The sequence below is a fragment of the Trachymyrmex septentrionalis genome, unplaced genomic scaffold (genome assembly GCF_001594115.1).
Source record: "Trachymyrmex septentrionalis isolate Tsep2-gDNA-1 unplaced genomic scaffold, Tsep1.0 scaffold37, whole genome shotgun sequence".
Classification (NCBI taxonomy): domain Eukaryota; kingdom Metazoa; phylum Arthropoda; class Insecta; order Hymenoptera; family Formicidae; genus Trachymyrmex; species Trachymyrmex septentrionalis.
Genome location: NW_017305536.1, coordinates 5820811 through 5836318, shown reverse-complemented (window position 1 = coordinate 5836318; position 15508 = coordinate 5820811). Strand labels below are relative to the sequence as shown.

At 36.6% G+C, this 15508-nt stretch overlaps 2 protein-coding genes across 3 annotated transcripts in view; one reads left to right on the top strand and one right to left on the bottom strand.

Annotated features, from left to right (window-relative positions):
• Positions 1 to 1394, bottom strand: part of LOC108750755 (UPF0568 protein C14orf166 homolog) — a 2412-nt gene extending 1018 nt beyond the window's left edge. The window contains exons 1-2 of the mRNA XM_018490471.1: positions 1315 to 1394; positions 559 to 780 (exon numbers count right to left, since the gene is read on the bottom strand). Coding sequence (XP_018345973.1) covers positions 559 to 780; positions 1315 to 1375 — 283 coding nt within the window. The 5' untranslated portion in view covers positions 1376 to 1394. The remainder of the gene's footprint in view (positions 1 to 558; positions 781 to 1314) is intronic.
• Positions 1395 to 1527: 133 nt separating this feature from the next.
• On the top strand, positions 1528 to 13537 carry LOC108750754 (ran-binding protein 9). 2 transcript variants are annotated; one of them, XM_018490470.1, is made up of 8 exons: positions 1528 to 2003; positions 8735 to 9090; positions 9756 to 9943; positions 10184 to 10296; positions 10505 to 10936; positions 11302 to 11622; positions 11917 to 12100; positions 12639 to 13537. In XM_018490470.1, exons 1-7 carry the CDS (start codon positions 1544 to 1546, stop codon positions 12048 to 12050), a joined length of 2004 nt encoding a protein of 667 aa, XP_018345972.1. In that variant the 5' UTR covers positions 1528 to 1543; the 3' UTR covers positions 12051 to 12100; positions 12639 to 13537. The 2 variants fall into 2 exon arrangements, with proteins under 2 accessions (XP_018345972.1, XP_018345970.1); XM_018490468.1 differs by having other exon boundaries at positions 8708 to 9090.
• Positions 13538 to 15508: the final 1971 nt, after the last annotated feature.

The window sequence follows — 15508 nt, the reverse complement described above, 5'->3', positions numbered from 1 at the left end:
AGAGAGAGAGAGAGAGAGAGAGAGAGAGAGAGAGAGAGAGAGAGTTTCCAACTTTTTTTATATCAAAACCTATTCAAGACGTCAAAAAATGTTTTATAATGAAATTATCTCTATTCATTTATATTAATAATACTTTGAAAAAAATATATATATATAATTTTTAAAAAATATTGATATGAATATTATTTTATTATAAAACTTTTGTATAAAATATTTTTTGGAGGAGTAACTTCCTTTCTTGAAATCGTTTATTTATTGCAACTAATATTTTCTGAATTTATCTATTATATAATTTGTAAGTATAGCAAGCTTAATTAAAATCAGAACTTGATATTTCACGAAGTTTTTTTATATAAGTAAACATTTTACATGCATTCTATAATTAGAGCTATTACTTAAGCTTCAAGTCTTAGGTCATAAGAAATTAGCAGTCACAGTTGAATGTGAGAAGAATAGTCAACTGTGATTGATCAACTTCTTATGGCTTAAAACTTAAAGTAACTTAGGTAATTATAGTAGAAAGTCATTAAAGCTTTAATTGTTTCAAATAAATCTTACAGTCATCTCCAAACTCTAGCCAAATAGCATATCCTATAAACCATTCTAATTGATCAATCTCATTCTTAGTTATTGGGCAATCAACGTCATTGCAATACTTTTCAAAAGTTTTTGGCCATTCCAAGGACGTAATGTCTCTCAACTTCTGACGGTCCTCTATAGTATAATGACGTATCTTTTGATCTTCCAACCATACAATCACTTTTCTGAAGTGCTGAGTATCTGGAACATTACAATATTGTATCAATATTATAGTATTTAAGAAGTTTAGAGACATGGTCGACATAAACGTTTTATCTTTGTTATTCATGAATGTTAAGGAAAATAAAACGTTTGTATTGACTGCATCTCCTAAAAGAAAAATTCACCTACAGTCTTAAAATGTTATAAATCAATCACAAGCCAATATTCACAGGTCGTTCTTATTCTAAGTAATGTTTTAAAATGCCAATACAACTTTTGTAATTGGCTTACATCTTAAAATTGCATTTAAAACGGTCCTAAAAAATCGGCAATAAATACTGTCTTATGAATACCGGTCATAGAACTATATTAGTATCTTAAGAAATTACTTAAGACAGCTTGTAATAAATGGCTGTGAATATCGTTATATCGTCTATATAGGTAGGTGCCTGCACCATCCAAGGATTACATTGCACAAAGTGACTTAAGACTTGCAGCTGTATTCATATTAGTATATTTCCTGATTTTTAATGAATTTATATAGGTTATGACATGTGTCAAATAGTCGCTCACTATTTCCGTTGACTTTGTCCCATTCCAAGTAACCAAGTGCCTTTAATTTTCTCTCGAACATTATTAACTATGCGCGTAGGAAGATCGGCGAATGCGCTGCTCTCGCAGAAAAGTCCTCGCAAGAATGAAAAATCGTGGGGAACCGAATCGAAGTCGTCTCCAATCGTTCTAGCAGGTTCGGCGAAGATACTCTTATTTTTTCATAGTGGCGTGACTGGCGTGTGCTAGCATGGATTTGGATGCGCGAAGCGGCCAAAAGGGGGCGGGGCACACGGCGCGAGCAGGTGGCACGCTCGTCTATCCATCGCTCGTTTCTTTGGGACTTCTCGCTGGTGCCATCCGCGATTGCAAAAGTGAGCGAGAGCGAGAGCGAGAGCTGTGTGAGCTGTGTGAGAGTTGCGCGTGCGGACGTGCGCAACGGCAGTCGCGTCCAGGAATCGTGTGGATCGCGGAGGCCAAAGCGGGGCGAGTGGGGCAGCGGACGACAATGATGGCGGCCACCAGCGATGAACGGAGTGTTATGGAGCCTGGGAAAACGAATTCGGGGCAGAGCCAACCCATAGACCGGCTAAAACTGCTCTATCCTATAGTGGACGAGGAGAAGACACCGCTGCCGCGTTCCTGGAGTACCAAGGACAAGTACAGCTACATAGGCCTGTCGCAAAACAATCTTCGCGTTCACTACAAAGGTACGTGGGTAGCCCGTCAGCGCGCGACCTCCGCACGCGTGAGACGACGCGCTTCCTTCGTCGCGCGTGTGCGCGTCCTCGATGCGGACCTCCGCGCTGCGCCGCGGGCCATCCGTACGCCCGTCCCCAGCCTCGTGCCTCCGCTGTGTCGCCCCGCGATCGGGCTGCTCCCGGGGCAGGTACGGTCGATCGATTGAAAATGGCAGGGCGCTATTTCAGCGTGTGTCAGCGACCTAAACAAAGGAATCAGCTGATCAGTCAGCCAGTCCCCCGCGGTCGAGTCTTTCCGCGTCGCCCTCGTCGTCGTCCTCGTCTATTCTCGTCGACGCGATGACACCTTCCTCGCCACCGCGGTCGATCCTCCTCCTGCAGGATGCTCGTCGATTTCTGTCGACGCGTCTGCTACGGAAAAGAAATGTCAGAGAAAGAGGGAGAGGGAGTTAGATAGAGCGATATATAGAGATAGGAATCGAGAGATGGAACACGGGTACGCGCAATGTCAATGACAGCTATGTACGTCGACGTGAAAAATGATATGTGGGCTAGACCCCGCACCCCGATTCTCGTCGACGTCTCGTGCGGGCTCGTCGGGCCCCTCCCCCCCCTCTTCTCCTCCCCCTCTTCCCCCCCCTCGTCCCATCGAATTTCACGTTGATATACAGGATGTCCCGTGTTTCATTTCTACACTGAAAAAAATTTTCCATTTGACCAAATTAATTGTATATATCTAAGTCAAATATAATACAAATATTCATACATTCTTCATAAAAAAAAAAAAAAAAATAAAATAAAGTCAAACTAAATTAGTTTAATCAAACGAACAATTTTTTTTTGGTGCGTCAATGTAGGTTAGTTTTAATCTCGGTTTAATCTACTCAGCTCTTTAGTCTTCTTTTAATTCTTAGAACTAGGAAATAATAAGTTAGATAAAAAATATGATAAAAATAAGATAAAAATGAGATAAAAAATAAGATTAAAGTTAAACTACACACTGATAGAAACAGGCAGAAAACGTCAATATTCAATATAATAAATTGTTTCTTGAATCTAAAGAGGCAAATCATTATTTTTCTGTTTTTTCTTTTTTTTTACATATAGAAAGATAACTGAATGCACAGATTTGAATAGATTTAAATCGCGTTTCGTCGGGATCGCTACATAAACAAGAACGTTGAATTGGAAGAAGCAAAGCTGCTGCGTCAGCAACTTGATCGCCGAGATATTTAATGGCGGAAAATGGAGAGCTGTTACACACGATGTTTTAGCCACCAGATTATCGCTACGGAACAATCCTCCTGCGGATTCCTCCTGTCGGAGGAGGACAGCTGTCGTTAATGTTCGACGTAATACAGGCGTTTCTCAACGGGGAGCTCAACACTCCGCGCATTCAAATCCCATGAGTTCTCCCTACGTACAAGTTTCTTTTCTTCGTATCGAGAGCGAACGATGCCAGAAATGGCCGAAGGTCCTTTTTTCTTGCCTCTTTGCGCTCGTTATATACATGGTATATCCTCTGGATTCCTGGCGTGTGCCACAAGCTCGGCCACAACGTAACGTTGTATGATGGCAACGACGACAGCGGCACGGAACACGATGCCACTTATCGGCTTCCCTTGGCGCACCGTCCTGTACGGAATAAGAAAAGTTAAAGGCATTTAAAACGTAAATGCGCTACATCGACTTTGGTCGAGCGTGTTCACGCTCGACGAACGTGATGTGTTCGTGCAGCGAACGAAAATATTGTTCTCCTTGATCCGACGCACAAAGACCGTTGAGAGGAAACGAAGCGAAGGAGATAAACAATTGTCGTACGTTTGCTCGGTTACTTCGCGAGTAATTGATACGTCGACGGTAATCTTAAAAAGTATTTTCTTTTTTTTTTTTTTGTTCAAGAACTCTTCCTGATTTCCGTCAGACAATTCCTTTATATTTATTTTGCTAAGCGAGAGCAAATAATAACGATGACATCGTTATGGATTATTTTTACGTGTAAGAATAATGTGTAATTATCTCAAAATGACTGATATTTATTGTTTACGTTTTAATTATATACGCGGAATATAATGCATTATAAATTATTTTCAAATAAAGAATAACGCGATGTAGCTGCAAAATGAAAGTTAAATTACGAATGTTTGTTTCAAACATACGTAATTACACAGAACAAGGCTCGCTGTACATATATATGTATAATTTTTTCTTTAAAAAAAATCTATCTAATATAGCAAAATGAACTTGCAAAACAAACAGCTGTCTATGCATAAAATTCATTAAACATAAAAAATTCGTCGGCATTTGTATGTTCAAAATTACCGTTGATCATTATTACCGATAAGATAAACATTCGCCGAGTGTGATTAAGCAGTTGCGATCTCTGATGAAATTCTGATTATTATGAATGGAGAGCGTGAGCTGCAAGAAATTAGAATATGCAGCAGACATGAAGCATAATGCATGCGTACACTCGACCCTAGTCATACTGCGCGTCGATAATATCCGTCGCTTGAATCCTTTAATTTAACTTCGATCGTTGCTTCTGAGGTTGTAGAGAGCTACAGCACAACGTTCAGGCAATTTCAGCTTGCAACATACATATTTCACTCACATCGAAATTCTATTAAAGCGAATTCCGTTTGAAATGAATTAAAAGAATTTTGTGTTTGGTTCATGTAGTTCTACAGTTATAAAGCATATTCATTTGTGATATTTACGTTTGTATTTTTTTCCGCTTCGCTATTCGATAGATATTTCTTTCTTAGTAAACATAATACGAATTCAGAATTATTAATCGCCGACAGAAATTTTCATCTTTTATCAGCAATCTGGCTCTTCGAATTTCACTACAGATTTTTATATTGTTCCGGATGGTATAAAAATCTTAAAAAAATTTCTATATATTTGTGAAATTTTAACAAGTTTTTACTATCAATTAGAATTGGATTTATTTACTTTTTTATAGACATAAATCTATTCAAAATTCATAATTAAAAAATTGCCTTTAAAATCTCACATTATTAAACAAGTATCATATTAGATAAAAGATATATATACAGCGGCATTTCTCTGACCTGCCTGCTAATAGAATAAAATAATTTTACGTACAGTGATAATCATGAAATCATGAATCATAATCACGTTTGGCTACAACGCATTTCGAACATCCCTATACTATTTCGTTTCTAAAGAGGTGAATTGCAATTATTGTGAACATCGAAGAGCTGTCGAAACACCTGTCATTTACACGCTATTCGTGGTAACAATTTTGACGAAATTCAGTATAAGACTCAACTGTGGCTGTGGGCTGTCCATATCGGCGATCCGCGATGTATCTGTTTATAACGAGTACACGTGACTTCCCTTGCATGGGAGTGCTTGAGAAAGCGGAAGACATCGTCGTCGTCCTTCGCAATAATACATCTACCGTTAGCCATCAACTTCTCTTTTTCCTTGCACGTGTCGCTCTTTAATCCCGTAAACACAGACCGATAACATCGGACCTTATTTTAATCTTCGTCTCACTTTAGACACTTCATCGTCTTCCAGTTTCTGGAGTTTATGAGCTGTCGATCATAAATGCTTGCCATTTTTGCGAAAGTTAACAGATCCGAAAGGCTGTTTTTACAAACATTAATTATAGTTAGCGAAGGAGGTTAATTAATTTACTCTGTTTTCTAGTATACATTTCTTTATATATAAAATTGTTTAAAGATACAGAATTGCCTAAGAAAGATTGCACGTTTAAAAACGTACTTGTTTCTTTTTAAATTTATCATTAATTTTTAATATAATCATGTTGTTAGAGCGTGATAATTTATCTAATTATTTAATACCAGAATTAAAGATAAAAGCTTTCTCTTTTTTTATAATGTATAATTAATCAATAAAATAATATTTTACATTACGTGCAGTGTGTGTAATTAATATTTAACTATTCAGATAATAAATAATTTATACCTCAAAACTGATGCACATTCATTGGCTTATATATATGTATATATTCCGCTTCTATACGCGAACAATGCACATATTATTTTACGTAAAAAAAAATGAAAAGAAATATTCTGATAGTCGAACAAGTAAATACTTGGTATTTTATTTCGAACTAAATACTGGTTTCAGAGAAATAATTCATCTCTTTACTAACGCTGATATATTACGTCAGAGGTATTACGTGATACAACAGCGTTGCTGAAGACTGTTGTTTGCATAAAGAATAGGATTTTATATTTTTTTATTCTCTAATACTTTAAGATTCAATTTTTCATTATCTGGTTAACTTGTGGTTAACTGATGTTTCACTCATAACATCATCACAGATGAAGTCCATGGGATAAAACATCAGGTTAAACTTAACCATAAGTTAATCAGGTAATTAATAAAGATTAGACCTTAAAGTGTCAGAGAATAAAAAAAGTAAAGTATAAGTCTAAATTAACCAGAAGATAAAAAATGCGGGCGTAATGCTTTAATGAAGCTTCCTAAATAGAAAGCTACATAAATGATGCTCGATGGAGCATATAGATACGGTGTATTATGCTATGTAAGGGCAAGAGACATGCGCCTAACACTCGGAAACTCATAGATCACAGATCGTGGATAAGCTTGTAATATTGCATCGATGTGCCGCGCGATGACCTAATGCCCTACATACATCTGCCTAGGTAAATCATTCTTCTGCAAATCAATTTATAGCTTCATAACGTTTGTAGTTTTCGCAACTATGAAGTTTTTCGCATTAATTCTATTCAACTTATAAGATAAAAGATCGAAACAGTAAGTCAATAATAATCGAAAGTCTGAATTTTAATCGTCGACAAATTAATATTTAATTTTGTTGAGAAAAAATGCACGTATGTAATACCTTGAAAGTACTCCGTGTACGACTGCGGTATCTCATTATATAAGCGCCGAGGTCCTCTACTTAACGTAGGCGAAAGTTGCTTCCTAAAGGAAATATTGTTTATCGTCATCGCGCAAACATCGTACCGAAAATACATCACTTGCGGTCCGAGTTACGATTCGTGAAGGGAAATGACCATTTCACTTGCGGTGACTTCGGCGTTTCTCTAGATCACGTCGCTTTTCCTCGCGGCATTAATGCATGCAGCTTGAAATCAATATTTCACGTCGTACCCAAGGTACATAGCGTATCTCGAAGGTGACCATAGCTCTCTTACCCTTATCTTGACATGTAGACTTAGGTGGTCAGCCAATTTAGTTAAACTTGCTCCAGCGAACGCGTTACAATTAGAGAAATAGATATATAGATATAAGATATTGAATGTTTCTTCTTTCTCAAATAAGAATATATTTCCAATAATCTATCCCTTTACTTCCACTTTCATTTCGCTCTTCCATTTCATTTGTAGATTTTTTTATGTAATTGATGAAATTCTGTTTCTTCCATAACTAGAACTTTTAAAAACATTTTAGAAAAAGATTAGAAATTAACATTTGAAATGATAAAATAAAAATGATGTAAATTTTTTGTATATAATCGATGAAATTCGCCTCTTCCAAAAGTAAAGTTTTTAAAAATATTTTAAAAAAAGATTAGCAATTAAGGAGGTTCTTGCGCTACTTTCTAGTCAATAGATAATTTGTTCATAATAATATATAAAACAATTAAAATAATGTACTAAAAAGATTACTAAGAAGAATACTATTAAGAATATCTTATGTTATTATACATAATTATTGTTAATTTTATATGTTACTAAATCTTTTCAAAATGGACAAAATAAAAGTTGTAAGATCCTCATTTGATGTATACGCATCGTCCATTTTATATATATTCTAGCTTTTTTAATTAAAAAATATAAATTTCTTGTAAATTATACGGTAAGTTTAAATAAAACTTTATACGAGAACAAACTTAAATGTTTACTTTATATTTATAACGATTTTTAAATGCTGCCCTATATGCAAGTATCTCAAGAATAACTACAGAATAAGGTTATATATCTTCAACTTGTAATGTAAAATTCTATAAATTTAGAATTAAATATCTTCAAAATAGTATGATAAAAGTCAATGAAATTTTTTCTAGATATTATTGTATTAACTTTTATATTCCATGTATATTATAGACTTGTCTTATATTTCATTAAACGCGAGAATCTTCTTAATATGAAAACAAGAATAAAAAATGATAATGTATATGATTCATAAATAAAAAATTGAGTTACAAATTTATTTTTTAAAATCTAGTATTTTCATCAAATTTGTGAACATTGTAGATAAATAAAATATATAAAATCTCATATTTATTTTGTGATAATTTTATCTTACTATTTTTACATGTAGAATATTTTAAGAAGAAACATAGTATAAAAATATAAAAAAGAATAAATAGATTATCTTTCAATATGTAAATAAATTTTTTCCATATATTTTAACATATTTTGATAACTACATATTATTCTATAAACTAGAAAAGTAGGTAGGAAGATATATATGAGCGCATGGTATTCGTCCTTGCATCTCACGAGTTGCATGACGACCTTGGATTTAATCTCAAACCGCAGATACATCCCACTCATGACTGCATCTTTTTCTCGCCTCTCTCTCTCTCTCTCTCTCTCTCTCTCTCTCTCTCTGTTTCTTCTTCTGTCTTTCTTATTTTTAACATGTTTCATTTTGCAATCTAAATTTTCATGCAATACGGCATACCTATATCGTCGGACTCACCGATTCCTTTAAAGAGAGTCGGGGCCGTGTTGTTTTCTCAGGTTACGGCAAAACCCACAAAGATGCTGCCAGTGTTCGCACAACGTACCCGATACCGGCCGCCTGCGGCCTGTATTACTTCGAGGTGAAGATCGTAAGCAAGGGACGCGATGGTTATATGGGCATCGGCCTCTCAGCCTCCGGCGTCAACGTAAATAGACTTCCTGGTTGGGATAAACATTCATATGGTTACCACGGTGACGACGGACACAGTTTCTGCTCAAGTGGTACTGGACAACCCTATGGACCGACTTTCACCACCGGCGACGTGATCGGTTGCGGTGTAAATCTCGTTGACAACACCGCCTTCTACACAAAGAATGGCCATCATTTGGGCATCGCCTTCACGGACCTTCCTGTAAGTTACTCACTAATAATTAATAGTACAAAAAAAAAATAGTTTTCTTGAAAAGGACAAATGTAAAGAAGTAGAGAAGGAAGAATCAAAGGTCTCAAATCCCAGAACAGAGGCAATTTGTCTTTGGACTTTTCATTCCTTATAAATTCAGTTATATATAATGCATCAATCTTCTTCTCATTTTTATATCTTTTATTCACATATAGAAAGAAAACTTACTTACATATTAATTAGCATTAAATTATTTGATAAATTTTACAAATATGCATAACAAATTATATTTCATAATAAAAAATATAGATTTTAATTCTGATCGATATTCGCTCCGAAATTTTCTAACTGATGTTTCACGGATGCAGTGTACTTTAAATTAATGTATCTTTGCTTAAAATTAATGTAATTAAACAATTATTGTTATGCTGAAGGTCAAAATCCGAGAAATTAGAAGATTACGTAATTTAAAATTATATAAGGTTGTAAAAAAACATTTGTTAGATACAATTTTTCACAACTAATTAATGTAATTGAAGAAAATGTCCGAGTCCACTCCAAAGATATTGATTAACTTACTTTAATATTACTAAAGTACCGAGCTTTATTTATTACGTATTATTCGTGTATTAGATATGATGAAGCAAAATTCTATTAAAAATTCACTTTCACAGCCCAATCTCTTTCCGACGGTCGGTCTGCAGACTCCGGGCGAGGTGGTGGATGCAAACTTCGGACAATTGCCGTTTGTCTTCGACATCGGGGATATGATCAACGAACTGCGCGTACGGACGAGATTACAGATCATAAACTATCCCATGCCAGACCATGGTCAGGGGCAGTGGCAGACGACTCTTCACAGGTACATATACGACCAGAAAACGAGATGGGAACAGGGTGCGTGATCCCACTCCCTTCGTGGTTGCTTTTGCTCCTTCTTCGTTTGTCCTCCTTGTTGTCCGTTAAGATCCTCCTTGATTTGCGAGAGTTCTTCCCAAATGCTTGCGCGGATAAATCGAGGAAGTTAGCGGGAAAAAGTCGCCACGGACCAATGTTCGCGATATCTTTCGAGAGTTAACGAAGCTCTGTACGAATTCGACAGAATGGTGTGTACGTATCTCGTCCATCATGGGTATCTCGACAGCGCCGAGGCATTCGCCAGCAGCACGGGTCAGGTGTTCGAGGAAGATTACACCTCTATCAAAAATCGACAGAGTAGGTGTTGCAATCTCGTCGCTCATTCGGAATTGTCACTCCTCTGAAAAGAAAATCTGGAAGAAAGAACAATAAATAAATGTTAAAAAAGTTACAAATATACAATTTATCTAAATATCGCACTTTAAAATTTGAGGAAGTGACAATTCTATTTGTCCAGTTATTAAATTTATACTTTATCTTTACATTGTGATGCACTGATCTACAGGGGTTATAAAGCTGATACAGTCTGGTCGCATCGGCGAAGCGATAGACGTGACCAATCGGTTATATCCTGGTCTTCTTGATCGGGACCCGAATCTGCTGTTCGCGCTCAAGTGCCGTCAGTTCGTAGAAATGGTGAACGGCAATGATTCGGATATCTGTCAGAATGGCAACCCCAATCAGACCAGTGTGATACAATCGACCAAAGCGTACGTGAAGTCCGCAAATCCGACTGGTACCGTGGAAGAGATGAATATCAATAATACGATAAACGGCACCAGCCCACAGTTCGTCAACGGTCAGATAGAAGATGATGTAGACATGGAGGAGAGCAGCGTCACCGGTGTAAATGGTATCAAGAACAGTAACGGGTATCAGAATGGTAATCTGGACTCGAATGGGTACAAGTGTCAAAATGGGGAAGATGTAGATATGGGTGAGATCTCAATGTAATTGATATCGCGAATAAATAAATAGAGGATAAATAGATCATCTTTTTAAAACGTTTATCGTCGATAATATTAGGAATTAAGTATTGTATATAACAAATAAATGAAACTAATGAGCGGGATAATAAAGTAAAATGATAGATATAACGATTGTCGAATAGATGTGCATAATTATGATTTTTCATAAATTGTCTAATGTCCTATATAAATTGTCCAATTATATAAATGTTCTTTATTAACTGTCTAATATATGTCCTATATCTATGTATTGTCGAGTTATGTTTAGAATGTCGGGTAGAGTGTATTTAGAACGGATAAACATTGTTTCATAATTATTTATTATTGTTTGCAGAAATCGACAACAGTGCCAATCAGAGTCAACAACAGAGCAGTAACATCGCTGAGACTGTGACATGTAGCAAAAGTAACAAGAAGCAGTTGTGCGGTGGTAACAAGCAGGCGATTGAGAAAATGTTGGAATTCGGCAAACAATTGTATACACAGTCGGTAAATCTGAGACAACAGTTCGGAAAGAACGAGAGCAATAAGAAGATGTTGCAGGACGCTTTCAGTCTGTTAGCATATTCCAATCCGTGGAATTCACCGGTTGGCTGGCAACTGAATCCTCAGGAAAGAGAAACGGTCTGCGCGAGATTGAATTCTGCTATTCTTGGTAAGAAAGCATGTAAAATGACATAAAAAATAATGGCATGTTTAATAATTGAATCAAATTGCTCTGCGTAAAGGAATAAAATTAGATTGCTCATAAGTTTATCGTTAATTCATGATTTTGTCTTATTATTTATTTATATAATTGTTACATCTTTTTAAATTCTATTTTATTGCTTACGATTACGAGCAATGGAATTTGAGCAATTAGAAAATTAATTATTTTGGAATTCTGATTTGTTAATGTAATTGACAAATGTGATTGTCAATCTAACGTTACGATTGTTATGCTCAACAGAGTCTATTAACTTATCTCGTCATCCGCCAATGGAAGTCGCAGCATCTCATGCTAGAGAGCTTGTTCGCGTGATGTCGATGAATGGCTTAGGGGCCTGTGGATTTGCATTTGTAGATAATATTATCCAATATTGACGGTGCCTACCACTGCTGCTACGTTCGCTTCTTCTACCAGTGCGAGTATGGTGAGTAATATTCGTTTGTATTTACGCGAACAAGAATCGCGAAATCATCCGAATTGGCTCACCGAGAAATACACGCTTGTATGTTTATTTCTGTCGAGAGTGAAATATGTACGGTTGACAACGATAGTCGCGGTTTATCTAAAGAAGAGGAAAAGTAACGAAAATTTCTCGACGCGTTAATGATTTAGCTTGAGTATAAAAAAAAATACGAATATGTGAATAATCTTTTGAAATGATTTTATATAAAATAAAATATTTAGGAAGTGTAAAAACTTTTTTCTGTATAGTGAATAAAATGTTTAAGAAGTGAACTCTCTTCTAGGTAAATAACGCGGATTTTCCTTTTTATCTAGGTATGGAAACTCCATACAAAGAAAAATTAAGGTAGGAAGTGCTCTGTGCACTAGTTTGAAAATCGTTTCGGTTTCGGGCGCGGCGGCTCCATCTTTATTATAGTATTGCACTATGTCTTTCGTATCTCTGATATGCATGCGGACCTTCCCGGTCGCAATAAACACTGAGAGAAGGAATCTTGTAGGATGCAGAGGCGGAACGTGGAGCAGATTGTTCTGTTAACGCAGCAACATCGCGATGTCGCGTGCCTCTTCAGCTAGAGCAGCCGGATTCATCGGTGCCTTGGCTCGATCTCACACCACAGACACGAACATACAAGGTGAACGCTCAGACCTGCCAGCCAAAATGACACCTCATGAATTTTTAGCTTAAATTGGGTGGACGGTCACTTTGGATAACTACTACGCCGACCAAAAACAAGAAGCGGCAGTTCACGATGGGTGATCCCCCGTTCCCGGTGGCCGATCGCACATGTACCGTGGTCGACCATGTCACCATATTTTTGACATTGTTGTAATTATTTATATGATTTTCTGTATCCCTTTACTTTTTTTCTCCCCCTTTTTACTTTCTTTTGTTTTTGTATCCGACGCCAGTTTATTTTCACTTGTGATCCACTCAGATGTTAAATTGCGACTAGCGCGTTATCTGGATATTACGCACAACGGTGTTAGAACGAATGTCTCGTAGTTATCTAAATTATGATAACTCGCGCATTGTTAGTTAATAGCTGCAAGCATTGTGCAATATGACGACACGATAGGAAAATAACTGTTGTCGGAAGCAAAAATTATTTCATACAAAGGTGATGCTTCTATGAGGCTATCGTTCGTATCGTCATACTGTCGAGATTCTCGCGTTAGCTCGTGTAGAATGCGGCACATCAGAGAATAACGTGTAATTAAATTTATTTGCATTTAAGCGCGAATTGTATCAAGTGTATTCAACGACAGAAAATCAATCAAACATCCTAATTTGATTAGATGTAGCCAAAATTTTCGCTGACGGTTACGGAGGAGAGGGGTAATAAATGACGTATGATGTATATTATACATTGCGTTCTGTTTGCTTCGGAAAAAAAAAGAAAATTTATTGCATGAACCGACGAACTAATCTTTCGCAGATATTAACGATTCTACTTAATTTTCACATAACGCACCCTTAACGAAAAAAAATACCTTTCTTCCTTGATATTATTTTGACGAGTCGGCGCGAAGATTGCTCTTTGTATCTTGATTTTCGCAATTCTGGGAGCGGCGGAAGCATGTTCATTTTAGAAATGGATGACGTCTTACGTTTATATAAATAGTTGCGAAAAACAAAAAATCTGTAAACTTAACTAAGGAACGATCTTGTACTCTATATTAAGTAATTGTTTTTTATATGCGACATAGTATATTATTATATTATATATATTATTAAAGAAAAAAAAAAGAAAGAATCACAAATAAGAAAATCATATGCAGCTAGGCGTAAGCGTGCGTTTAAATACAATAATTTACTATATATACAAAAAAAATCATATTAATTAAAATAGAATTACTCGAATTAAATAATTTTTAGTGTTATTGTTTTATGTACTATAGATAGAGCTATAATATGAATATGTGCGAATACAGCAATGATTTGGCCAAGATGGTTTATAAGTCATTTTGTTTTCGTCGCACATGTTGTTGTTATCGCGATTATCCCGTCAGGATCTTCGTGTAAATTTACCTAAAACCTATTGTACAAGCCGATCGAAAATTAATTTTGGGACTGATCATCGTTGTTATTTCGATTTGTTAGAGCACTCATTTTGTTATACGACCGGCGATACATTTGACGACGAACCTGCTCATTCTTGTATCGGGCTATTCATCAAGACCTGCTCAGTGGGATCGCCGACGTCCTTGTCCCTGGATACTTTTGTTTATCACTCCTTCAATCATTGGCTCCCGAATATCGTTTTGTCCCTTGCCTGCCTCTAAGTCTTTCGACGATATTTTCAAAGTGCATATATTTTAGATAATAAAGAAACATTGTAATACACACACACACACACACACACACACACACACACACGCACGCACGCACGCGCACACACACACACACACACACACACATATATGTGCCTATTTAACGTAACTTTCTTTTTGTTCTCGCTTGATTAACATTTCACGCGAACACGTGCGTTTATGCGTAATACGTTTCACATGCATGGGGTCGCACCGCTTTTCATTTTTCCTCCGAAGATCGTCAGCCTGGCGCACCAGAAAGGGCTGTCGTGGGTGTCGCGCCGTATTCTCTTATATCACGCACGTCCGCGATGAGAAGCACAGGGAAATGAACGGTTTCCTCTTATCCATAATGAGAGGACAATGCATATTGCGTGTGTAGAATATGCACCAATCACGTCGTTCATGTTGAAAGGTAGTAAATGTTCACTCGAAGGGGATCTTCCTCGAGGTCTTCTCTCACTCAAGCGACTCCTGCACGAGATGTAGCTATAGCGTTGTACAACAGTGGTGACGTTAAATAGGGAAACAGCAACACAACTTTCTCGCTTTTACCTTTAACTTTCGAAGGGACTACTCGCACCTTAAATGCAATCTCGCACACGCACGCGCGCGTATACTCCAAGGGATAACGTCGGCGGCAATCCAGCTGTCTCCAGGCTTCCGCACAGCGCGAAGATGATACCGTAATGATGATTAATTTTCACCGATTAACTCTTATCCGGGAGATCCATTTTCTAAAAGCAAACGGGTAAACGTATATTTTTTCTCTCTAAGAGTCTCGTATAAAACTATTACACGTATATAAATATATTTATCTTTATATAATCAAAGATTACATATATAAAACTTATGGAGTTAGGGAACATATTTTAGGAGGTAACTTTAAATTTCGAGGAATTGAGAGCTTGCCCGGATACGAGTTAAATGCTGTTCAATTAATTGAAATAAGCATAAAGTATTGTAATGTGAATGCGCGACAATACTTTGCATAAAAAAAAGAAAGAGTCCCAGTATACATGTTTTACGATACTCAATCATGTACGTGCGCACGTGC

Coding starts and splice junctions, on each gene's coding strand:
- LOC108750754 (XM_018490468.1), top strand. CDS start 1,544: ATGGATTTGGATGCGCGAAGCGGCCAAAAGGGGGCGGGGCACACGGCG. Junction 9,091..9,755: donor TCGCCTTCACGGACCTTCCT/GTAAGTTACTCA, acceptor TCACTTTCACAG/CCCAATCTCTTTCCGACGGT. Junction 10,297..10,504: donor CTCTATCAAAAATCGACAGA/GTAGGTGTTGCA, acceptor ACTGATCTACAG/GGGTTATAAAGCTGATACAG.